The sequence below is a fragment of the Dromaius novaehollandiae genome, chromosome W (assembly GCF_036370855.1).
Source record: "Dromaius novaehollandiae isolate bDroNov1 chromosome W, bDroNov1.hap1, whole genome shotgun sequence".
In the NCBI taxonomy this organism is placed as follows: Eukaryota; Metazoa; Chordata; class Aves; order Casuariiformes; family Dromaiidae; genus Dromaius; species Dromaius novaehollandiae.
The window spans coordinates 60,234,389-60,258,779 of record NC_088130.1 but is presented as its reverse complement, the minus strand read 5'-3'; the positions used below and the strand labels follow the sequence as shown (position 1 = coordinate 60,258,779).

Sequence of the window (24,391 nt, the reverse complement as noted above, 5' to 3'; positions counted from 1 at the left end):
TCCCAGCCTTCCTTGCAGAGCTGGGGCCGGCCCCCAGCCCCTCGGGAAGTCCTTGGGAGTCTGTCTTTTGCTTTCCATGAGTTTTGCCTGAGGCCCCAAATCTTAGGAGAGGCTGATGGACTTGACCATCTATTGCTCCATCCTTGTCTTGCAAGGGCCAGAATGCAACCCCAGGAGGTTCATCAGGGCTTTGGCTGCTTTTGACTTCTTGGCTCCTGCGAGGCTCCCAGGAGGCTGTTCCCTAGCTCCACCGAGACTGCTCCACCCTGTCCCAGCTCTGATTTTATCACTTTATGCCTTGAGCATGATTGCCCCCGGGGAATTGTCCCTTTTTGCCTAACTGATGCTGTCTTCCTCCCCAATGCTGTGCCCAGCTCTGTTCCCCCGCACTGCTGGGGTAGTGCCAGCTGTCCTTGCATCCCCTCGTACTTGAGAAACGCATGTGCTCACTGGTCCCTCCAGCTCCCGGGCTGCCCCGTTTCCCTCCTCCTGACCGGAGGGGGACGCGGGCCCCTCCGAGCTGCGCCCCTGCCCTGGGCGGTGTTCGCTGGGCAAGCGACCGCGCGCTCGGAGCTGACCTCCGCCAAGTGCAGCCGCCGGCTGGGTGAACTCCGGAGGGGACGGTTTTTCTAAGCATCCTGTTGACACAGCTCTTCGACTCTGCTGCAAAACTCCCGGAGGCTGCAGATAAGCACTCAGAGCTCTCTCAACGCTGACCACCAGGCAGTTTGCTCTGAAAATGCCTCGGAGGGCTCTCGCAAGCCAGCGAGTCGCTGAGTGTTGATTTGCACTCTGGCCGGTCCGGGAGGAAGGTGCTGAGACCTGAGCCTTGCTTCGCCTTGGATGGAGCCTTTGAAGTAACCAGCAGCGGCCGTGCTGTGATGGGCAGAGGACGTAAGCAAGGCAAGGTCTGTGGGGAAGGTAATATCTTTTATCCCCTCTGCTCCCTGGGGCATAGGTGGAAGAACAAGACCTGGGACATGCTGCCCCATCAGACGTGTCACCGGTGGGGTAGCACACGTCGGCCCTGGGGTTAACGGTGAGCGAGTGCCAGGCTTTGACCCAGGCAGCAGTGCGCAGAGGACTTGCTTCTTCCGGAGCCTGGGAGGATGTTTCAGGGTTTTTTTCTTAATTTTCCTTGTCTATCGAGGGCAGAGGGAGTCCGCAGTAGCGTTTAACCCTCTTGGGGTGTGGAGGAAACCCCGGCAGAGCTGCCGGCGACGTGGCTGCTGGGGTTGCGCTGCGCTCAGGCGTGAGATTTCTTGCAGCAGCGGTATTTTGGGGATGGCAGAAAATGCCTCTTTACCGGCCCTTGCCTCGACAAAAGGAGGGTGGAGCAGAGCCGAAGGAAACTTCTTGCAGCCAGCTCTATGAATTTCCAATTAACAGCTCGCCTGGAGTGGGCTTTGCCACCGCGAAAGAGGTTAATGCACCTAATGTTTGCAGAAACGATCCATTTTTCTTAGTAATTTAATAGCGTGGGCAGACTACTTGCTGACAGAGAGCCAGCAGCCAGCACTGAGGAGCCTGTGTGTGCTCGGCTGCAGACCGTAACCACCTTCCCTATGAAAAGCAGGAATGTTGACCTAATAGAAAAGACATTTAAACAGAAGTTTTAAAGAGCAGTTTGGGTTGGATTTGGCTTGCTCTCGCGGGTGTGAATCTGCCCGCTGCAGCAGAGTCGCTCTGGCCTCTCCGGTTATCAGCAGGGCCGTTCGCCCCTCTCTGGAGCGGCGTGCACGGAGGGGACGTCCCCGGGGCCACCGCGGGATCCAGCCGGCAGCTGGGGCAGCCTTGCCCGCCAGGAGCGCGAGCTCTGGCATCTGCCCGCCAGCACAGCTGGGGGAGGTTATGTCGGGCAACTGCTTTATTTGCTGGAGAGAGAAAGGAGGAAAAAAAAAAGGCAGTTTGGAGGAGGCCAGCACAATTTCTGAGTTGAGGCTGGACTCGGCGCCTACCTTGGGCTGTTCCAGGGCATTTCATTCTGACTTTTTCCAAATGAAATGTTTTGATTTTTTTTTTTTTAATCCCCACCCCAAGGTAATGTTTGGAAGCTGAATTTAGCTCAATTTAATTCGAAGCATTTTAAAAAAGTAAAACCACTGAAAACTAAACAAGGCCTATCATTTAGAACAAAATGTTTTGGTTTTCGTTTTCCTTTTGGAACGAAAAGTCCAAACTCTTCTCCCCCCGCCCCGCTCCGTTTTCCTCTTGACCCACAAACAAAACTTTTCTCCGGTTCTCTTCCCAAGCTCGTGCCGTGCGCAGAGCTCGGAGGCACCCTGGCAGGGGGACAGCAGAGCCCTGCATCGCTCGAGCGGGAGGGACTGGCGCTCCTGCTCCTGGCTGGGCAGCAGCGTCGAGCCTAGATTGGGGTGAGCAGGGGCTCGTGGGGGAGCACGTGTGCCGTGGGAACACGGCTCTCCAGCCGCCGGGAGCATCCCAGTGCAGCCCATCCCAGAGGGGGACGGTGCCGGCATCGCCTGTGGATGCTTCCCCCCGGCTGCTCCGCGTTTGGCAAGGCTGAGCGCCGCAGGGTGAGCTCTGGCATTGCCTTGTCCCTTTATTTATCCAGGTTTAAAATTAATCTGACCTTCCCCCGCCCAGGCTTGTGCAAACAGTAGCTGTCCCCGAGCGAGGAGCTCCGTTCGGCTAAAGGGGAGTGGTGTTTTCCCGCTGGCTTTTGGCGTCGCCCCGCGGTGAGCCCCCTCCATGGGCACGGTGGCGGCGGGTGCCCATCCCGCTGCCCCGTGTGCTGGCCTCTCTCCGCCGCACGGGGATGGGAGCCAGGCTGTGGGAGCTGCACGGGGAACCTCCTGCCCCCAGCCGTAAATCAGAGCGCAGTGAATCTGGAGGGCAAAGAGGAGTCGCTGCTGGAGCTGCCCGAAGGAGGCACACGGCGAGCCGGCTGGGAGGCTGCCTGCTCCGACCCAGCACCCCACAGCCAGGCTGTGGTGCTGCGCGTGGGCCAGATTTCACCCAGAAGCGAGCAGGGTGAATCCCTGACTCGCCTGATTTTTTATTTTACTTTATATTATTTTATTTTATTTTATATTATTTTTTATCCCTCTCTCGAAGTGGGTTGCTGCACACCGCAGCATTGCTTTTTATAGCCCCCAGCTGCAAGCGGGGTGAGCGGGGGTGGCAGCCGAGCATCTGGCGGCGGGATCGTCCCTGTGGGCTTGCAGCCTGCAGCAGGAGGGAGAGAATTGCCCCCTAACCTGGAGCCACGCTCCCACATGCCTGCGGAGGCATTTAAAGAGCTGCATTAGTCACTGGTGCGTGCCGTTCCCAGCAGGCGGGAGGACTGCACTGGGCACGGGGGAGCGCGAGAGCTGGTGATGGAGACGGTGGTGGCCCATCGCCGGCTCTCGTGTGGATGGGTCGCGCATGGTCTGGGAGCCTCTCCGCTGCGGGTGCACGCGGGCATTTTGCCGGCCGGGTCCCTGTGCACGTGCCTTTCCCTCTGGCCGTTTGCAGGGGGGGCAGATCTGGCTCTAAATCCATCCCGAGGGGGAAGAGGGGAGGGGCTGCACTGCTCTTAAAAAGGTTAGAGGGAGGCCAGCGGTTCCTGCTCGCTCCCCTGGAGCGCTTTACGAGCTCTGCCTCCGCGGCAGGAGCCGGCCCCAGCGTGCTGCTGGCCTCCCACGCACCCGCCGAGCTCCGGCAGGGATGCTGCCGCCCGGTGCGGAGCCAGTGGGAGGCTCGTCAGAGGGGAAGGAGCGCCGGGAGGTCTCGGCCACAGGCAGTGCTTTGCAAGCTGTCCCTCCGGAGCATCCCTCCGGAGCATCCCTCCGGAGCATCCCTCCGGCTGGCTGCAATCTCAAGCTGCAGCAGAGCTGGGTTGGCTGCATGCGGGGCCGGTGGGCTCCGCTCGGGGAGCCGTTTTTGCAGAGTGGAGGCTGGGAAGGAGGCCGCGAGCCAGCGGGCAGGGAGTGAGCGGCCTCGCTCGGAGCGACGGCGGGGATGCGCCGCCGGCTCGGCGCGCGCTTTCTCCAGACGTGATTTCACCGCCACGGGAAGGGAGCGGGTCCAAGGGATGAGGCCGTGCGTTAGTCACTGGAGCTGGGGCCGGGGTGTGCTGGGGGCCGCTGCGGCGCATGGGGCTGGGGTCCCCGGCTCCACGTGAGTCCTGGGCTCTCCCGCACCGCCTCCTTGCATGGCATGGGGCCGGGATCCCCAGGATTTCTGGGAAGCCCCAGGGAAGCCTGCCAGGGCTGTTTTTCCTCCTCTCCAGCCCCTCCAGCTTGCCTAGAGCTGCAGCACACGGTCAGCCTGCCCTGCGTGACCTCAGGTCACAGCCAGCACCTCGCACAGCGCTCGGCCTTCCCAGCTCTGCATCCCAGGATCTGAGCCGGCAGCAGTAAAACCATGCTGTCGCCTCCCAGGGATGTGCCCCGTGATGGGGCTGATCCGCACGCCTGTGGTTCAATCCAGCCAGTTACCACTCTGTGGACATTCAGGTTGCCTTGATGCACCGTGACACGAAGAGGTTTTCCGGGAGCAGCTCCCGAAAGCGAGATGCAGGTAGCTCGGGATGGCACCGCTCGGAGAGGCTGGGAGTGCTGCTCCGCGGGAGGAGCACGATGGCTTGGCTCCTTCTGCCCAGCAGACCCCACTACGGCACAATGAGGGCTCAGCAGGCCCTTGGCACCAGTGGGGAGTTGCTTTGCCGGCCCCCACCGAGCTCCTGCTCCTGGAGACAAGGCGGCTGCGAGCCGGGAGAGGCCGTGGGGTGGCTCTAGTCCCTGCATCTCCCTGCAGCGGGGCTCTGCACTTGCATCCCTGCACTGTGCCGAAGCCTCCTTGGCCCAAAACGCCCTACGGGAGAGGGGCCAAAGCCAGGACATGCAGCCAGCAAAGCTCTGGGGCTGGGTCCCATGGGACGGCAAAGGTGCCTGTGGCCAGGGAGCCCCGAGGCGTGGGCGACAGGCAGGCGTCGGAGCGAGGAGCGAGCCACGGCCCTCTGCTCCGCGCGGACGCTGTGGGCGTCAGGTTCCCAGGGCTAATTTTAAACCGCGCCTGAAACACTGGCAGGCTTGTTCTCCCTCCCGCCGCCGCTGCTGCCGGTAGCATGTCCCGGGCACGGAGGAGGAGGCCAGGCTGTCAGATACCTGCAGCACTGCCATGTGGCTGTGCCCGAGCACCGGGGGCCGCGGAGGCAGCGAGGCCAGCAAGCGCGGCCTGGGAAGAGGGAGGAGGAGGAAGGTCGGGCAGAGGAGGGCAGGAGAGGGAAGAGGAGGCAGCGGGAAGGGATGTGCACAGGGGGTTTTATGAGAAGCACAAGCTGTGATTTTAACCTGGTGCAGGTGGCTATGTGGGTGCCTTTAAACCTGTTTCAACGGCGCTGGCCTTCGCTTCTGCCTGAAGGTGTTGGGTTTGCTATGGCCTGTGCCCAGCACCCCTCCGTTGGAGATCAGAGCTTCAGCAGAGGGCTTTGCACTGGTTACACCAAGCCACTGCGGTTTGCTTCGGTCAAGGGTTCCTCGCTGCACCTCCAGCCCATCCTTTCTGCCCGGGGTGCTCTGCATCCCATTCCTCTCTCAGCATCTCCGGGGATGCTCGGGGCTGGCCAGGGATGGGTTTCGCCCATCGGCTGCCTCTGCTGAGGGTTGGGTCTCTCCAGCAGCCCCCAGCTGGTGCACTGTGCCAATCCTCAGGAGACCCCATGGCGAGCAGCTCCGTCGAGGGGAGCGCCGGACTCCGGGCTTCTCCTGGGGTGGCCATGCCATAATCCCTGGGGTCCGTGGGGCTGGCTGTGTTTGCAGGGCCATGAAGGGTGCTGGGGATGGTGCTGGGGTGACAGCACCCTGGTGACTAGATGCAAAGTGAAGGTGGGGGGGTATTTCCCTCTTCCCTAGTCCCCACCCCCATCCAGCTCAAAGGTTGGGAGAAATGTAACCCAGAAGAGTCTCAGCCCCAAAGATGCATGGCCAGCTCTGATCTGTGCGGGCGAGGGCCAGGGGTAGCATCTGCGCTACCCAGGTTTGCAATCTGGTGCGCCCTCCTCCGGGGCACAAGGCTGCCTGCCCCGCGATGGGGGAGGCCGCCGTCGACCCCAGCCTGCGGGGCTCCTCCGTCGCCTGCCGCCGGGGCTGCTGCGGACCCGCTCGCGAGCAGCGCTGCGCTCCCGGCCCAGGTGCCGAGCATGCCAGGAGAGGGGGAATACCCCAGAGACTCGTTCCGAAACAAGGCTGCCCTTTTATTCTTCTTTACGACTGCATTTTAATATCCACAGCCACCCCTCCCTCCCAGGGCCCCTGCCAGCAGAGCCTGCATTGCCTATGTTTGGCCTGACGAGAAAGCCCAGCCAAGCCCTGGGCCCCAGCGCGGGGGAGAGAGTATTATTTTTTCCCCCTCATTTTTAATATATGTTTTCTGTAGCTCTAATTGGATGGGCCGGAGCCCCAGCCAAGGCAAACACACCTAAGGGAGTCTTGCCTTACAGACCCCAGCTGCCGCGCCAGAGGCTCTGCTCCCCGCACGGCCCCTTTATGGGCAAGGGGGGCGCGGGGCTGTTTCAGGGGGAGGAGGATGGTTCCCGCGCCAAGCCGGGCGGCCGCTCCGCACGGGAGGGGAGGCCGGCATGGCTCTACACGTGCGAGGCTGGGTGCGGAGATGGGGCTGAGCCGGCAGCGCAGCGGGGGGCACCCGGCATAGCCCCATTCCCGCATGGGGCTGAGGTATCTTCCATGGCATGTGGGTGCTGCAGGGATTGCAGGTGAGGATGCTGCGGGGAGGTGATGTGGGGGTATCAAAGCTGGAAGAAGCTGTCCCAGCAAGGTTTTGCCTTCCCAGCGTGACCAAGAGCCAATACGCTGCAGGTCACGGTTCACCTCCTGGCTTTTGGGCACTCAGAGAAGTGGCAGTCCCCAAGACCACGTTTGTGAAACATGGCCATGTCACGGTGACCCCCAGTGCATCGAGGTCTGCATCGAGCTGCAGGGCCACCTACCCTTTGAAAGCAGTCCTGGGACCGTTTGGGAAAATGAGCCGGAGATGTTAATGGGCTGTGGTGTGCCAGGCCACCACAATGGCTTGCATTGACAGCCAAAGCCAAGCTCGGCTGAACTTTGGGTGTTTGTGTAGTACTTTTATTCCCTGGTTTGTTTGCTTTCTTGTGTGGGCTTTTTTGGTTTTTTTCCCAGTTGTTTCAGGAGCCCCCATTGTGGGCTGGCCGAGCAACACTGACAGGGCACCGGCACCCCGGGGCCTGGCCGCTCCCACGCGGTGTCAGGGCTGAGGGCAGCTCTGGGTGCTCTGCTTGCCCACGCCAGGTCCCGTCAGCTCAGGCTGAGCTCCCCCACCACCTCGGCCGGCAGCGGAGAGAGGTGTGCAAAGGGAAAATAACCCGTGTATGGGGAGACCGGGGCATTAACCCCCCCAAGAGGGACCAGGGCAGTGCTTGTCCATGTGGCCCTCAGGGTGAGGACTTGTCCTACTGCCCCTGGTGCAGCCAGGCCTTCTGCACCAACCTTGGGACCTCCTGGCAGTAGTAACTGTAGTGACAGCTTAAAACTATAAAAAGCAGGGTGCATCCTCACTGGGACCTGCTGGTTTCCTTGAGGAGATGAGCTGGCCTGGAGGAGTTTGCACAGGCTGGGTCATGCCTCCGTTCTCCTGCCAGCAAGTGTGACGAGCTGGAGGATTTTCCCTGCGTATGGGGTTTTCTGGGAGCTGCGGCTGCTGGTCATGGTGAAGGGTCCTCGATGTCTCTGGTCAAAGCTAGAGCTGTGCAGAGGGCAGAAGGAGCATTTCACGAAGGATTTCGGAGCTTCCTTGGCCTTGAGTCAAAGCAGGCTGAAACAGGAACATTTCGAAATTCTTTTGGATGAGGAAAATTCCACAGGCAGCCCCCCTCCGGAAAAAGTTTGGGATGGTTGAAATGTTTGGAGTGAGAGGCTGCTTGGTTTTGTTTACTCTGAACTATAACACTGCAAAAAAAAAAAAAAAAAAAAAAAAAAGAAAGAAAGAAAGAAAGAAAAAGAAGACAATAGAAGCCTGTAAACAGAGAGCTGTCCCCAAGTGGGGACCGGAGCCTCTCTCCAAGAACGTCAAAGGAGATGTGTCAGCACAGTCAGAACTTTGCCCTGGTTATTCCCCTGCTCGGATATGCACGCACTTAACTTTTCAGGAGAACTTTCTTTTTTTTTACAGCAGAAAATGATATTGCCGGTGTTTTTCCAACCTTCTCATGCTCATGCTGTGCAGAGCCCGCTGTCTCCTGGCTGCATTTTGGAGCCCCCCGGTCCTCGGCGGTGGCCACCTCCTCTCACGCTTTCTAGTGTAACCCCCTGTGACGTGGCTAGGCACGCCGGGACGCCTCCGGGAGCAGGACATGTAAATGAAACTGGCTTGGCTGCAGAAAAGTGTCCTTCCCACGCTGCTGTGCCAGCAAAGGGGAGCAGCTGGGGGGGGAAGGGATGGGACCCACTGGTGCTCCTGCCTCTTCCCTGGTGGAGATGGTGCCTTTGTGCTATCCCAGCGCTTCCGTGCTGGTGTTGTCCCAACTTTTGCTGGTCTTTGACTGCTTCTTGCGGCTTCTCTTTGTGTGGGACTGGTGGATGAGATGTGATTGAGCTGGGAGGAGAGGAGGGCACGGGTGCCCGCTGCAGCGAGGTGTTTCCTCAGCCTCCAGGTCCACCAGGTGCCTCAGAGCCTGCTGCATCCCTGCCTCAGCCTGAGCTGCCTCCCATTAGCAAACCGCCGTCTCAGGGCTGCTTCCCAGCTTGGAGAGGTCCAGCTTGGAGAGGACCAGCTGTGTTGGTCTCACAGTAGTGCCTGGCCAACCAGCCACAGCAGCCACATCGGGTCCCAGAGCCAGGCAGAGGCACGGGCAGCTCCTTGAGCACCTCACTGCGCCGGGCGTTGCCAGGGGTCTGCACCCATAGTCCTTTTCCCTTGACACCACTGGCCAGAGATGCTACACGCACAAAGGGTTAATGGGTCATCCTTTGGCAGTGGTTTTATTTTGCTGCTCAGGTGTCTGGTAGTGACACCTGAAATTGTCCCCAGTCCAAAAAGGTTTTTGTTCCGCCAAAGGAGTGACAGCAAATTGCTGGCTGCAGGATTATTTGTGCCATTGAAATGAAACGTTACCAGCTCTTGAAAGAAAGCAGTAACGGCGGACTGTTTATTTTGGACCTGCCGCCCTGCAGTGTTTTGGCTGACCTGCGCGCCTTCATGCTTTGGTGATGGAGCGGAGCCCAATTGCTCCCAGACACCAGAGAGCTTTAGAGCCTGGAGCATGGCTCTGCTCCCCATGTCCGGGGGAGGGATGGGGCTGTGCGGCCGGCCCACGGCCCCAGGCAGGAGGGGATGCTGTGGGGCCCCTCTCCTGCCTGCGCCTGCCTTTGCACCCTTCTTGCCGAGGGGCAACGGGGAGCAAAGCCGTGAGATGCACGCGGGGCGTCACTATGCAAGGCCCCAGGTTTCTGTGCACTGTGGTGGGGTTGCCGCCTCCTAGAAATCTATGTCTCGATGTGCCGGAGCCCAGCTGGGCGCAGCATCAGGCCATGACTGGTTTGCAGGCACCTGGGGGCTGCCACGGGACATCTTCCCAGGCTTGCTGGAGATGTCTGGGGGACACCGCTGCTGTCCATCAGGCCGCGTGCTCCCTTCATCCCTCCAAAGCACCTCAGCCTCCAGTTCCCAGGCCACGTCCCCACCTCCCCGTGAGCTGGCTGCCCCCGGCCCCGCTCTCCCTGTCACAGCCTTAGCACGGTTTGCCATCCTTTCCAGCTCTCCGCTGCGAAGATGCTTTGAGATGCAGGCAAAAAGTGAAGCCAGCAGCCAGCCGTCCTCCACCCTCTGATTTCGAGAAGGTGGCGTTTGCCTCCGGGTCCCGTCACGGCCCCATTCTGGGTGGTGCACGCTGCAGACGGGCCAGGGTCCTGGCTCCCTGTGGCCTTTGGTGGGAAATGTTTCCCCTTGCCAGGGGAAAACCCTCCACCATCCAGAAGGAAGGCGGATTTGGCAAAACCTAGACCGTGCGCCAGGGAAGGTTGTTTCTGGGGGAGGGTCCTAGTTTGCAAATGCTGCTGGGAAGGATAAGAGGGAGGAAAGCACCCCAGCCGCAGCTGGCTGGTGCCCGTGTGCCTCCGTCGTGCCGTGGGTCTGACCCCTGCTCTGCTTCGTAGCAGGGCCCGAAACGCTGGGTTTGCTCGTTTCCAGCGAGGGGCCGATCCCGCCGGCGCCAGCTGCGGCCTCCCCGCTGCCTCCGGCTGCCTGCGCGCCGCCTCTTTTGTTCAGGAGCAGAAAAACGACCAAAATCTCCAACATCCCGGGGACAGGAAAACGGCTTCCCGCCCTGCTCTAATCACAGGGCCGCGAAGGTCCGCGTAAGGAAAGGCCCGCCGGGTCCCACCCATGCCCGCGGGTCCGGCGCGAGGCTCTGCTGGCTGCGCGCCTGGCTGCAGGCCAGAGGGGACGGCAGCTCAGCCCGGCGCCCACCCGGGGTCTTGCCTCACCGGGCACCCACGGCGGGAGCCCCGCGCCGCCCCATCCCTCTCCCCACGGGTGGGAACGCTGGCCGGGGTACGGCTGCCGCGCCACTGAGATTATTTTTAGGAATTTCTCCAGCGTGCAGCTTCGGGCGAGCGTGGCAAGCCGGCCGGAGGGGGCAGGGAGAGAAGGACTTTTTCTTTCCCCCTCCGCCTAAACTCGCTGCCAGCTGGCAGCGGCTCAAGGCCGCGCTGCTGGCTGCTAACAGAGCAGTTGCTGTTTGGCCCCGGCCGCTGCCTCAGGTTACAGCCGGGAGCAAGAGCTTCTCCTGCCGCGCAGGGGCGGGCGCGGGGGGCGTTTCGGTGGGTGTTTTCCAGCGGCAGCCCGGGTGAGACCGGCGCCACTCCGCAGCGCGGGGGCCCAGCGAGGCGGCGCGCCGCGGCCGCCGCCGCCCGCCACCGCGGCCTCGGGCCCCGCCAGCCGCCGGCAGCAGCGCGGCCGCGGAGCAGAGAGGTGCGGGGGCGCGGGCGGGCTCTGCTGCCGTGTTGGGGGTTGTTGCAGCCTGAGCGGGGTCTGGGCAGCGGTGGCTTTCACACAGCTCCGCTCTGGGACCAGGCAGCACCGTGCACCGGTTGCACGAGTGTGTGTGTGTGTGTGTGTGTGTGTGTGTGTGTGTGTGTTGGGGTGTGCGTGATCAGCGGTGGGTGCTGGGCTGCAGGTATGCATGTGTGCAGGTGTGTGTGTGTGATCATTGCTGGGTGCTGGGGCTGTGCTGGGTGCTGGGGTGTGTGTGTGTTATCAGTAGTGGGTGCTGGGGCCGTGCCGGGTTGCAGATATGCATGTGTGCAGGTGTACATGTGTGCATGCACACGTGTGTATCAGCAGCACTGGGCTCTGGGGGCTGTGCTGGGTGCAGTGGTGTGTGTGTGACCATCACTGGGTGCTGGGGCTGTGCCGGGTGCAGATGTGTGTGCTGTAAGTTCCAGGTGCTGGGGCTGTGCTGGGTTGCAGGTATTTGTGTGTGTATGTGTGTGTGTATGAGCAGCACAAGTTGCTGGGGCTGTGCTCTGTGCAGGTAAGGGTGTGTGTAGGAATGCACGTGTGTGATCAGCACTGTGTGCCGGTTCAGGCAGTAGGAGGTTCCTGCTCCCTGGTGGGAACAAGGTCCGGGGGGCTTTATGGGTTAATTTGGAGTCGGATCTGAGTGGGGTCTTGGGGCCCCTCTGGGTTTGGGAGTGACTGGCAGTGGCTCCCTGGCTCTTCCCCTGCTCCCAAAAGTTGTGCTCTGCCCCACACCAGCACCAGGAGGAGAAAGAGGGGCTGGGGGAGAAGGAGGCACCAAAGCAGTAGGGGAAAAAGCACAGGGCATGCTTTTGGAGGAAAAGGCAGCTGAATTACTGAGCAAAGGCTGAAGTTTTCTCAGCCTGGAGGTTCGTGAGCCCCCGCAGCAGCCCCCCATGCTCGGAGGGCTCGTTGCACTGCTCATGTTGCCATTTGTCAGACAGAGTTTCTGGCTTGTCTGTGTTTCCCAGGCCTCTCGGATGGAGGTTTCGCTGGAGCTGAGGGCTGTTGCCGTCCCGGTGCAGACAGCGCAAACCCCAGGGCTGGGACGTCTCCCGTGCTCGTCTCTGAGTGTGGGTCATCCCCAGGCTGCTGAGCCCTGGCTGTACCCGGATGAGCCTCCTCTTTGCACATTGGTGATGGGCTGGAGATTTCATCCTTGCCCCCCGGGCAGACCCCGGGTTTTGCGGGGGCATAAATCCAGCATAACCCATTTAAATGCCCCTCGGGTTCCCCACAGGGTCAGAGGGGATGGGAAAGGTGAGCAGGGTCACCCCGTGGTGCCGGGAGGCGGTGGCACCATTGGCAGCCAGGACGCATCCCCTGCCAGTGCCCACTGCTGGCTGGTGCGGTGTGCGGGTGTCCCTGAGCAAGCCGTGGTGCAGAGGGGGGCACTGCCACTCTCACCACGGGAGGCACCAGATTGTCTCTTTCTCCCCCCTTCTCCACCCCACCTCGTCCCCAGGCTTGGCAAAAAAAGCAGGGATGAATACGGATGAATGCCCTGGGAAACAAGGGCATTGCGGCTCTCTCACGAGAGGGCATTGCGGCTCTCTCCCGAGTGCGAGCCCGGGGATGGGTGCAGGGGCGGAGCAGAGAGGGAGCTGTGCCGTGCCGCACTGGCAGGGTGAGGATGTGGGTCAGCGATGCAGGATGCCGGCCCTGCCGCACTGGGGCCAGCACATCCACCAGTCTGGGGAGGCAGATGCTGCAGGGTTTCTGGGCACAGCAGCGGCATGGGGATGCGCTGAGGCCGTATTGCCGCAGGTCGCTTTGCAAGCTCCGAAAACCCATGGAGGTGCTGAATGCAACGTGGCCCGTCCCAGTTTCCTAAGCTGCTTCGGCGCTGTGCATCTGCAGGGATGCTGTGAGGAGAGTGGGCTTAGCAGGGGGCACTTCTCCCACCCTCCAAAACCCCAAAGAAAGAAGAAGAGGGAGGTTGCTGCTGCTTCCAAATGCCACTGCCTTTGGCCGCGGGATCGGTTTCCCATAGCCAGCACTCTGGCAGGAGAGAGCCGGGTTTGGGGAGCAGCGCCTGGGCTGGTCCACAGGCTCAGGAGAGCGTGAGTCCAGCATGATGGCACGTCCCGCGTATTTTGAGATGTCTGGCGTGAGATGTTGGCCGGTGCAGAGTGGCTTTTTGCAAGTGGGTGACTCCGGCAGGGCCCAGCGTGCGATGGGCAGCGCAGCCAAGTGCTCTTTTTTCTTTTTTCCTAATGTCTGCATTTAAGCGATGCTGCCCCAGACCACACTGGGGAGGAGCTGGGTTTCTGTGCTTGGGCGGGAGCATCCCGTTTCCCACCGCCGCTACCCTGCTGTCTTCAGGCCCCCGGCGCGTCGGCGTCTGCGTGCGCGTCTGCCCCCGGCTCTGCGCGCCACGCTCTTGCTTTGAAGCGCGACTTCAAATGGAGCAAAGCAGAAAAAAGCCACTGTCTTACAAAGCGCTGAGCACAACGGAAAGTTGGCCTTCCCCGGGAATCTGCGCCGTGCCTGTGCCAGGCCGCTGCAGGGCACAGCGCAGCCATGTCGGGGGACTGTCACACGCTGTGTGTGCCGGTGCATGCGGCTGGGACAGCCCTGTGATTTGAGCTGGAGGCGGGGGAATATTTCGGCTCCCATCGTTTGGGTTTGGATCGTGTCGCCATTTCTGCCGGAGTGGGCTCCTGGCAGGATTTCTACCCCAGCTCCCCGCAATCAGCATCCCAGAAAAAAAACGGTTGGATGGGCTAAAAAGTTGGGAAAAGTAAGCGTGCATGCCGTGCTGCCTGGGCTCAGGGCCCTGCTGGGAAGGGGAAAATCCCGCAGCTCCAGGAGCTGGTGCTGCAAGGAGAGATGCAAAACCCCGGGAGGCCGTGGAGGAGAGCGGCAGCGGGAAGCACCTCCGCCTGCAGCAGCGCGTGCCCAGCCCTGCCGCCGCGCTGCCCGTCTCTCTGCAGAGTGCCCCGCGCCAGATGGGTGTTGCACAAACCACTCCCGGTCGGAGCCGTCTCCTGGCTGCCGGCGCAGCTTGGAGCGAATGCAGGGCGACCCGGGCGGCTTCCGCCTCTCCGGCGAACAGAGTTGGGAAAACAAGACAGGGAGGGTCCTTCTGGTGCGGCCCAGCCCTGTGCCCCGGCACCGGCGCTTCGAAACCTCCGCCAAACTGCCCGGCGTGATTTATCTATCTCTAGCGGATTCATCCTCGCCTGCCCTCGAGCCAGCGCGATCCCACGGCTTTTGGAGCAGCTCCAGCTCCCTGTCTGCTCCTCAGGGGCTGAGAGCAGCTGTCCTCTGCCCTGCGCCGGCTCCGGGGATGCCGGCTCACCGCCGCTGCTCCCCAGAGATGTCCCTGGCGGCCCTGAGATGAGGTGTGTGGAGGTAACATCGGCTGATGCTCAGCGGGCCCCGGCGCGCAGGATGGAGGACGAGGACCTGGCAATTTGTGGCTCACAAGCACAGTCACCGTGGCCGGGCACGACAAGATCTTCCCATGCTGAGGAAAGTCCGATATTGCGGCAGTTCATCCAGGGACAAAGTGGCAAACCCAGCTGGAGCAGGCGGCAGACGCCTCCTGGGCCGCCGCTAGCGTGAGTGGAGGAAGAAAGCGCCCAATTGTTTCCCCAGCGGCGGCTCAGCTCCAGGGCTGGGGGCCGAGAACTCCCCGGCCCCAGGATGCGTCACCAGGATGGAGGGACGCTTTCTCCAGCCAGCCGGCTCCGTGCACGCGCCTGCCTCTGCACACCCGTCCGGGGCAGCCCATGGGACGGCAGAGCCCGGTAAGGAAGGCAGCCCGGCCGCTGCACACACGTGTGCGTTTGCACACGTGTTTCACCCTCAGTGGCGGAGTTGGGCTGCAAAAAGCGCAAGGAGCCTTGCTGCCCGGCCGGTTTTGAACCGCTGCCTGTCGCAGCGTATCTGGCCTCCTGCCACACCGCACCGCTGGTGGAGAGCAAAGTCCCGGGTCTCTCCCGGTGGGACACAGCTGCGGCTAGGGCAGGCTCCCCCATGGGCTTTCACTTGTGGCCTTCGGGGCAGGCGAGGAAGGGGTTGCCCTGTTGCTCCTCTCTGCGGTGGCATCGTTCGGCCACGGCCAGCTTTCGGCAATGCTTTGAGCAGGTTGTTTTTGGAGCCAGCTCGCATGTCCGTGTGGGCTTGGTGCACACTTTGCTGGCAGGGATGTGGCACTGCCCAAAATATCCTGCCTGGGACAGGGGAGATCTGGATGTGCTGGGATAAGGATGGGGAGCGCTCGGGGGGTCCCTGGGATGGGGATGCTCCAGGGTGCTGGTGGCGGCGAGGATGCGGAGCAGTCCTTGGCTGGTCGGGGAGCGGCAGGGGGCAGCTGGGGGGTCTCTGTGGGGATCAGGGGTTGGGACACAGCTGGGGGCTGCAAGAAGTACTTTATTCCCAGCTCTTCCCACATCCACGCAGGGAAAGACACCTTTGGGTGTCCCCACTGCAGGATAGTTTTTCCAGGCTGGCCTCAAACCGGTTAACTACCCAGAGACCTAGCAAATTCATGCCACCAGTGGCATGCCACCAGGGCCATGCTGCGCTGGGGCTCGGCGCCTCTGCAGCCGCAGCATTGATGGTCACCACTGTCGTGGGCACCAAGAAGCTGCTCCGCAGCAGCGGGGTTAACGGGACGGGTGCTGGAGCCGCGGCCGAGAGGGCGGACGCTGGACCACAGCGGCACGTCCCCGGGCCTGTGGTTTGTGCCGCTAGGTCATTTCTCTGTTCCCAGATTAGCCGGCGTTTTTGCTTCGGCCATCCTAGTCCCACGCTGACATGTCCTGCAAGGTGATTAAAGGCAGTGAAAGACTAGGAGAGCGTCCGCTCCCCAGAGCACAACGGCTGCGCTAGCTTTGCCAAACAACTGCTGTGCATTCACCCTCCGCAGCATTTGCACAGCCCACGCTGCAGGGGGAAAAAAAATCAAAAAAAAAAAAAGGAAAATTGTGAAGAGAAATCATTTTATTTTAAAGTTACTTTGCCCTGTCTACTCTAACACAGTCCCTTTTCCCTCATCTCCCACAGCACCGTGCCCTTAACTCTGACCCACGTGGTGTTTGAGGTTATTTTTGGTTGCTGCCTTTAAGTGTATTTTAAGTCTTTTATTCCATCCCCAAAATATTTTACTTCAAGGCGTAATATTCCCAGTTAATATCAGTTACCATTATAGTTTTGGCAGCACTCTTTCAACTGATGTTTCTTGGGAATGTTTCTCCATGTGGTTTGGTAGGAAAAGCTTATGACAGTCTAATGAAATTATTTATGTTTGGGGCTTGCATTTGAGGCTGCCTGGTATATTTGGGAGGACCGTGAGCAGCTCTTGCAGGCTGAGCTCGCCGGGAAACCTGTGCCTGTCCAGTGCACGTGGCTCATGTGTGGACGTGGGCACAGTCGGGCCCCGAGGCGGCTGGTGTCACCCCGAGCCTGCCCTCGGCACCGGCCGCCTGCCCGCAGGGAGAGCAACCGGCAGCTGCCCTGCGGCACCTTTCCAGGGCCGGGATATTCCCGTCTGAGCGCCGCGGCTGTCAAAGCCGGGGTGACTCAGCGGGACGGGGATTTATGCCTGCAGAGCTGAAACCTGCACATGACCCGGCACTTGGGGCTGGCAGGGAACTTGCTGGGTCTTGTGGCCCCCATCCTGCCGTAGCCACGAGCAGAGCCCAGCGATGTGGGCTTAAATAGACAGGGCTGCCTGTTCCCGAGGGGCAGCAGCGGGGGCTTTCCAGGCAAAAATGATTCAGCTGTTGCTGCAGCTCTCAGGGCCGGGCAATGCTGGCTGGGACACGTGGGTCACTGCCGGCTGGGACGGACAGAGCAAATCTGGCTGGCATGAGCGAAGTGATGCTGGCTGGGGTGGAGGGGGCGATGCTGGCTGGGATATACAGAGCAAATCTGGCTGGGGCGGACAGGGTGATGCTGCCTGGCTTGGGTGAGGTGATGCTGGCTGGAGCAGGCAGAGCAATGCTGCCTGGAAGGGATGTGGCAGTGCGATCCGGGACAGACAGACAGAGAATCTGGCTGGGCTGCAGTGGGGCAACCGGGGTCCATGGCTGGGGCTGAGCTGGTGATGGTTGGGAGCCCATCCCTGCCTCAGCACCCACTCACTTCTCGCCCAGGACCCACTGGTGATCTCTCAGTGGGTGGTGCAGGCGGGAGCCAAGGGCGTCCGTGCAGAGCCGCAGCGGCTCCTCCCTGGCCACAGCTATTTTGCCCTTGGAGCATGGCATGCGGTGGCCGGTGTCCCACTGTCTTTGGGGGTGGCCAGGCTGGAGCTGCTCCAACATCCCCCTTCACCTGCCGAGGCATGGGGCCAGCCGAGCATCCTTGACCCGCTGGCTGGAGTGGGGGCTGGAGCGTGGCTTGGCGCCGTGCCCCAGCCACGGTGTTTGTTTGCATTTGCCGATCCCTGGCGTGAACAGATTAGCTGGGAGCCCTGGAGTCCCGCCGGACGGCATCTCCTGGGAGCGCCGTTGCCAGAGCATGGGAGGAACGGCCGTGCCGACAGCGGACACCTGGCACTGGTGATAACGCGCTGTCCTTTCTCTCTCTGCCTCCTCTAGATGCGCAGTCCCACCCGAGGCCTGGGCAGGGTGATGGTGCTACTCGCTGCAGCCCTTGCGTCAGCCTGCCGCGCTGTCCCCGAGGGCTGGGGAGAGGAAGGTGAGCAGCCCTGTGTCGCAGCAGAGGGGGACTCTGGGGTACCCCGTACCCCCGAAAAGGGCAGGGGGGTAGCAGAGCCAGCACGTAGCTTAGAGATGCCCTTCTTTCCCAAAAACGCAGCCCCGTGGCGTTGTGCATCCTCTGGCCATCCTGCCCCTGCAGCCACCCACTGCCCCAGCGGAGACTGGTCCTTCCCGGGTCCCCGTGGCGGTGCCGGGACGGCCAGCCTGACGCAGGGCTGACGCCTGGGTGTGCACGCGTGTGTGTGTGTGTGTCCCTCCAGGTGTGCAGTACGGCCAGCTGGGGACGGACGTGATGCTGTCGTGCGCCAGCGCCCCTGCGGGGTAGGTGTTCTCTGTTCGTGCCGGGGGGTTTATCCGATGAGCCGATGGTTTATATGGGGGATGCAAAACCACAGGACCGGAGGCAGCCCAGCCGTGCTGCAGCCCTCTGCGCCGCCCCGTCGCCCTCTTCAGCCAGGCTCGGCACCTTTTTTCCCTTCTTCCCCTAACACCGCCCGCCCGGTCTCTCCTCGACAGCTCAGCCGTGGAGTGGAGGCGGGACGGGGCTGCAGCGCTGCCGGCCGGCTCCGCCGTGCGGCACGGCACCCTGGTGCTGCCACATGCCAGCCTGGCCACCGCGGGGACCTACAGCTGCCACAGCGAGGACGGTGGCCTCCTGCACACCGTGTCCCTGCGGCTGGGGCGTGAGTAGCATCTCCACGGGCTGGGGAACCACGGTGGCGGCCCCTCCTCGGGGTGGGGTTTCATGCTGGCCACACGGGGGGTTCCCATGAGAGGACTTTCGCAGTGGCCCCGGTGTCCCTCAGTGCCAGCTGTGGCGTGGGGCAGGGGATCCCTGCACTTACTGCCGCCCCCCTCTCCGGACCCCAGACCTGCCGGGGGTCCCCTTTGTGTCCTGCAGAGCCTCCGACTACGAGAACTTCTCCTGCTCCTGGACATCCAGCCTGGAGACCTTCCTCCCCACCAGATACATCACCAGCTACAGGTGAGGACAGGGCATGGGCTGGGGGTGGATGGGGGTGAGCCCTGTGGTCCTGGCCAAACATCACCCACATACCGCTTGCAGACTGACCTGCAGCTTAGGTTTGCATCGGATCCTGCAGAGTTGTGCACCAGCTCTGTGCTGCACCCCAGAGCAGGCTGCATTTCAGGGTTTGCATGAAGCATGTGTTTTTTTTTTAAAGGGAGGCCTGCAAGCAGCACTGAGGGGCCGGCACAGGCCAGCTGCCTCCCTGGGGATGGCTTTGCCAGCACCTGAAGGGGTATAAAAAAGCAGCAGGTCATCTGCAAGCTCTCAAGTGCTTTGGCATGCTTCTGGATGAAAGGAGCTCAGGAAACATCCCTGCTTCTAATTATCACAGCGGGCCAAATTACAGGGTTGCTTTGAAGTCAGCCGAAGCCCGTAAAACGTGCAGAGCAGTCCTTTGAAAAGCAACGCAGGCGCTGGCCTCATCAGGGCCGCACACGCTCCGAAGCCAGGCAGCCCTTCCTGGAGAGCAGGGCTTTCCTCGCCACCACTGCAAGCTCCTCGGGGTGGGCCCACGCCGCAAGCAGCCCCCCCAGGAATGTACCCCCCCACCCACCGGCATCAGGCGCGTGGGCACGGCGAGGAGCAGGGCCGCTTGGTCCGGGGAGATGGAGCCGCTTAGAGCTGTGGTGGAAACCAGCAGGGTTTTTGGACTGGAGCGGCGGGAGAGAACAAAGCCAGCTGCCGGGGAGTGGAAAATAACATGAGTCCTCTGCAGCCCTCCCGGGAGACTTTTGTTAGCATCCCTGTGCATTTCTGCTGTGGCGTGATAGAGCAGCAGGCGAGCCCTGGGACGGCGAGGGGAAACTGAGGCACGCAGCGGGCTGGGGGCTGGCAGCGCCACCGGCATGCGGCCGCACCGAGGCTCAGGAGCTGGCTCCCCATCCCACCGGCTCCCGGGGTGCCCGGCTCCCAAGCCCATCCAGGACAGGGAGCCGACATCCGGGCGCTGCGTGGGAAAGCAGGGCAGCAGGGCCAGGCGCCCACCCTGGCCTTTCTGGGTAGCTGGGAGAGGCTGGAAGTGGGGAAGCGCCTGTGTTCGCAGCACCTGGCTCGCTGCAGAGCGGCTAACCTGCACTGGGGACCATCCTCGGGTGTCCCCCAGCTCCTGGGGTGCAAGTGTCCCAGCGAAACCCTGGCGCTGAGACTAGCAGGAAGCAGAGCAGCCCCCCAGAGCCAGGCTGGTGCAGCAGCCTGTCCCTTGTCCCGGTCATGGTGGGGTTGGTTTCATACTGTTCCCCGTCCCCCTTTCCTCACCGTCTGCTTTTCCTTCTCTCTCCCTGGGCAGGAAGAAATCGCTGACGGGAGAAGAGAAGAGGAGGTAGGACTGACCCCACCCCTGGCCCCATGCCCCAGGGCCTGGCCCCCATCCCAAAGGCTCTGCCAGGGTCCTCAGTGGGGTCACCAAGACCAAGGGATGGGAATCGCCATGGGGGAACAGGCTTCTCAAGCCAGGGAGGTCTGGGAGGGAGGGTTTCCCCCAGGGAGGGACCCTCCTGGGAGGCACTTGTGGGGCTGGGATGGAGGTCCCTTCAGTCATGCTCAGAGGGAAGTGTTGGGCTTTGGGGGGGGGGGGGGGGCATGAGGGGATCTTCTGCTCCTGCCCTGGAGTCACCTCGAGCTCTCCTGAGGGCAGGGTACCTGCCCAGACCCTGCCTGAGCTCTGATGGAGAGGTCTGCCTCCTCCACCATGCTCTTGGTGTGGTGGCTTCCCCATGTGGCACCTCCTGAGTGGCATCAGGGAAACGATGCACGGCTGGGGGGCAGGCACAGCAGAGGAGCCACCACCTTGTCACCCCATCGGCAGGAACAAGAACGGGCACGTGGGGCCGTGCCTGCAGGATCCAGCCCGTGCCGGCACCTGCACCGTTCACAAGTCTGAGTTCTGGAGCTCCTATCGGATGAACATCACTGAGGTGAACCCGCTGGGCTCCAGCTTCCGCCTCCTCGACATCACTATGCAGGCGATCAGTGAGTGCTCCCCATCCCATCCCTCCATCCCATCCCTCCATCCCATCCCAGGACATTGGCACCCTTCTGCACGGGAGAGTGGAGGAGGCGATCCGTCATGGCGTGACGGAGCCTCCATGTCTTCTCCCGCTCAGTTAAGCCAGACCCTCCAGAAGGCCTGGTGGTGGAGCCTGTCCCCCGGGCGCCGCGGCGGCTCCAGGTGAGCTGGAGGTACCCCACATCCTGGCCCAAAGAGCCCCACTTCCAGCTCAAGTTTCGGCTGCAGTACCGGCCCATCATCCACCGTTCCTGGTCCGTGGTAAGTGATGGGGACACGAATGCAGAGCTGGCTCAGGAGCAGGGTTACCGTGTGGCACTGGAAGGACAGTGCAGGGTCTGGACCTGGCTGGGGACACGTGATGGGTACAAGCCAGGCTGGGGAGGTCCCCCAAGTCCTGGGGGTGGCCAGAGGCGTCTCTGTGCCCAGCGGCTCCCCTCTGTGCCGTGCAGGTGGAGACAGTGAACCTCTCTGAGGTGATCACAGACGCCTTCACAGGGCTGGAGCACGTGGTCCAAGTCAGCGCGAAGGACTTCCTGGATGCAGGAAACTGGAGCGAGTGGAGCATGGAGGCGCGGGCGACGCCAGTCAGAGGTGTGGGATGGGGACAGGCTGCAGCCCCCAGCACCCCTATGGGTCTGCACCATCCATCTCTACAGCCCCTCAGCACCCTGAGCTGCCCCCCTCCAGCCCCTACCCTCCAACATCCCCCCTCCCTCAAATATCATCCAGGGCTGTGCTCAGGGCAAGCCCCAGCTCCTGAAGCCCCATGGACATGCCCAGCTCTCCGGTGGCACAGAAACAGAGCGGACAGTTTTCACCCTTAAAGCTGACCCAGGAAAGCTGCATGCACCATCCAAATACTCTCCCCGTGGCAAGGGGCACAGCTGCCCCCCTGCTGTGGGGCATAGTCCCTGCAGCCCCATGGCAGGCTGCGGTTATGCTGCTGAGATCTGAGGATTGTTCCCCACAGCCACTGGCATCTTGGCGGCACCCTGGGGCTACCAGGACCCCCAGGGCACAGCAAGACCCCAGGGACACCCTTCTGTGTGGGTCCCTGCGGTGCTGCCAGCACCCAGGGTGACTGATGCTGACCCCCTGTGCCTTTCCAGACCCTGCCACCGTGGTGAGTGAAGAAACCACTACAGATGCCAGCCTGGAGATCCTGGCCGAGGAGCCCTCACGGGCTCCTAATCCTGAGCCCATCAGTGAGTAGAGCCAGGAGGTCCTGGGTAGGAGTGGGGACAGCCAGTGGGCTGCTGGCAGCCTGGGCATGTCCGTGGTTGAGAGCAGGGGAGGAAGGGTCCTGTCTCCTGAGACCCCATGTCTGCATGTCTCCTATTTGCTGGGCAAGCTGCAGGGGTGCCAGCATGCCCAGGAGCCTGCAGTAGGGTCCTAGAGCCCCTCGCGGTCTGCAAGGGGCTTGGCTGGGGAGGTTTTTAGATGGAGCTTGCAAGTCCTTGCCTCTCCTTTCCCTGAGGCATCAAGGGCTGTGGGGTGTGGTGGAGGTACTGGGATCCAGCAGCTCCCCAGGGTGGGTGCAAGTCCCAAAGGAGGTCGGAGTCCACCCTGGTGCTAGCGTGCCCGGCCACTCCTGGCTGCAGGGTCTCTGCAGGGTGCGGGGCTGTGGCATCGCTCAGCTGTGATGGTCTGTGTCTGCCTGCCTGTCCTAGATCGCAGCGACCCCCTGGAGAAGATGGCCATCCTGGTCTCCCTGGGTATCTTTGCCTTCTTCATCCTAGCTGCCATTCTGGTCATCACCATCCTCGTCTGGTAGGTTGTGTTTCAGGGGGCTGTGTAGCGCCAGCATGCTGTGGCTGGGCATGAAGTGGTGCCAACCCTGGCTCTGCCACTATAGCTCTGTGCTATCCATCAGCTCTGCTGCCTTCTCCATCCCACTCTAGCCGCTGATCACCCCAGCAAAGGTCCCCCATCCCTCCACAGGCTTGCGCTCTGGGTCCCACTCTGAAGTGACTTGAGGCCAGCCCAATACGGTGGTTTATGCTTCCCTCATCTCCTTGGTGGGGCTGGTCCTCCCCACACCTCTGCCTGACATACTTTGCCAGCACTGCCCACACTTTCAGGTGCACTGGGCTCGCCACTGATCAGGACACATTGGTGAGCACCCCACCGCTGTGGAGGGGCACAGGTTCCTGGCTGGGAGGATCAGGATCAGTTCTGCTGCTGGAGTGGGAGTGGGGCAGGGTTGGAGCTGCCCCAAGTAGAGATCAGGGCGAGGAAGCGATGTGAGAAGGCTTGGCTGTATATGACACCCTGCCTGGGGTCTTCCTAAAGAGCCCACAGCCAAGGGACCTTATTCTCTATCCTCCGGAGATGCTGCCACTAGTAATGTGCCCCCCCAAACCCACATGCTGCACCGTCAGCACTGAGACCCCTTAATCTGCCTTTTTCTGCCTGAATCCTGCCCTTGGGCACTGTCCCACGGGGTCCTGTCCTACTCTGACAAGTCTCCTGTCATCCCACCACTGCTGTGGCCCTCCCTGCCACTGTTGTGGCTCTGTGGTCCGTCCCTGTCCCAACCCCTGTCTAGTGGCAGGACCCTTGTGCTGCCTGGAGCTCACCTGCTGGGCACAGCTGGATGGGGTGCGCAGCAGGACCACCAGGAACCTGGGCAGGCGCTGCTCTCCCTGTGCCCATGGAGGGCAGCTTGGGCTCTTCAACGACCCTGCTCTGTCCCCAGGCTCCGGGTGAGGAAACACGGCAAGGATGAGACCAAACCCCACAACTTCTTGGTTGCTGCCACCCACTTGAAGGCTCTACCGAGTGAGTGCTGAGGGGCACCGTGCTGGGGGCTGCGGTCATGTGTGCAGAGCAGGGTTCTGTGCTGTGCACCCCAGGTCTGGGCAGGCCTGCCCCCCTGAGAAGGGGGGAAAGGGGCTGTGCCCACTGTAACCCCCCTGCCTTCTCTGTCTCCACAGAGGCCCAGATCCTGTAGTGAGCCCTGCTGTTGCCCCATCTGAGCACCTACTCACCCACGTATGGGACTTGACACCACTGTTGGCCCCAGAAGGGCTCCCTGTCCCATGGAGCAGGGCCTGGCTTTGGACATTGCCTGACCCCCAGCACCATTGGAGCACAGGATGGACCTGAAGGAGAGAGGCTGTGCTTTGAGGAGCTTAGGGCTGCCTGTGCCCACAGGAGCCAGCTGGAGACATCTCGGACTCAGTGCGACGGGCCGGTCCCCACTGCCAAGTGCTGCTATACAACATGGGGATGGGGCACCGAGCCAGCCCCCCTTTGCTGCTCAGTGCCATGTGGAAGGGGACCGTGGGCACAGGGTGCTGGTCTGTGAGCATCAGTGACTGTGTGGTGCTGAGCCCTGCCTGCCTCCCTGGCCTGTTGCCCTCCACCAGCCATCAGCAGGCAGAAGGGCCCTTTGTGCCTCTGCCCCTCGCCCCCCTGCCAAAGCAGGATGGAGCAGTGATCCCAATAAAGGGGGTAGTGTTGGCACTGCCTGGGCCAGACCTCTCTGCACATCATACAGGACCAGGGGAGAGGTACATGGTGTCAGGCAGGAAGAGAGATGCCAGCTTGGGGATACTTGGTCCTTGCAAGGAGGTGCATGCGTGGCTGGTCCCCAAACAGGGCACCTTCACTCCAACCTCTCCCCAGAGAGCTGGTGGGCTGAGAGAAACCCTTGCCTGGTCCAGTCCTTGC

At 61.9% G+C, this 24,391-nt stretch overlaps 1 protein-coding gene across 3 annotated transcripts in view; it reads left to right on the top strand.

The window, feature by feature from the left end:
• The window catches only part of LOC135324190 (interleukin-11 receptor subunit alpha-like), a 29,577-nt gene extending 5,393 nt beyond the window's left edge, over positions 1-24,184 (top strand). Inside the window, exons 1-13 of one of the 3 annotated variants that reach the window (XM_064499923.1) lie at positions 867-908; positions 17,556-17,655; positions 17,939-17,999; positions 18,195-18,361; positions 18,549-18,663; positions 19,994-20,026; positions 20,513-20,676; positions 20,811-20,974; positions 21,166-21,307; positions 21,826-21,921; positions 22,387-22,486; positions 23,415-23,497; positions 23,653-24,184. In XM_064499923.1, the coding sequence (XP_064355993.1) occupies positions 882-908; positions 17,556-17,655; positions 17,939-17,999; positions 18,195-18,361; positions 18,549-18,663; positions 19,994-20,026; positions 20,513-20,676; positions 20,811-20,974; positions 21,166-21,307; positions 21,826-21,921; positions 22,387-22,486; positions 23,415-23,497; positions 23,653-23,669 (1,269 nt within the window). In that variant the 5' untranslated portion in view covers positions 867-881 and the 3' untranslated portion in view covers positions 23,670-24,184. Of the gene's footprint in view, positions 1-866; positions 909-10,838; positions 10,957-17,555; positions 17,656-17,938; positions 18,000-18,194; positions 18,362-18,548; positions 18,664-19,993; positions 20,027-20,512; positions 20,677-20,810; positions 20,975-21,165; positions 21,308-21,825; positions 21,922-22,386; positions 22,487-23,414; positions 23,498-23,652 lie in introns of those variants that run through there. The other 2 variants (XM_064499925.1, XM_064499924.1) reach the window with 2 other exon arrangements.
• The last annotated feature ends 207 nt before the right edge of the window (positions 24,185-24,391 follow it).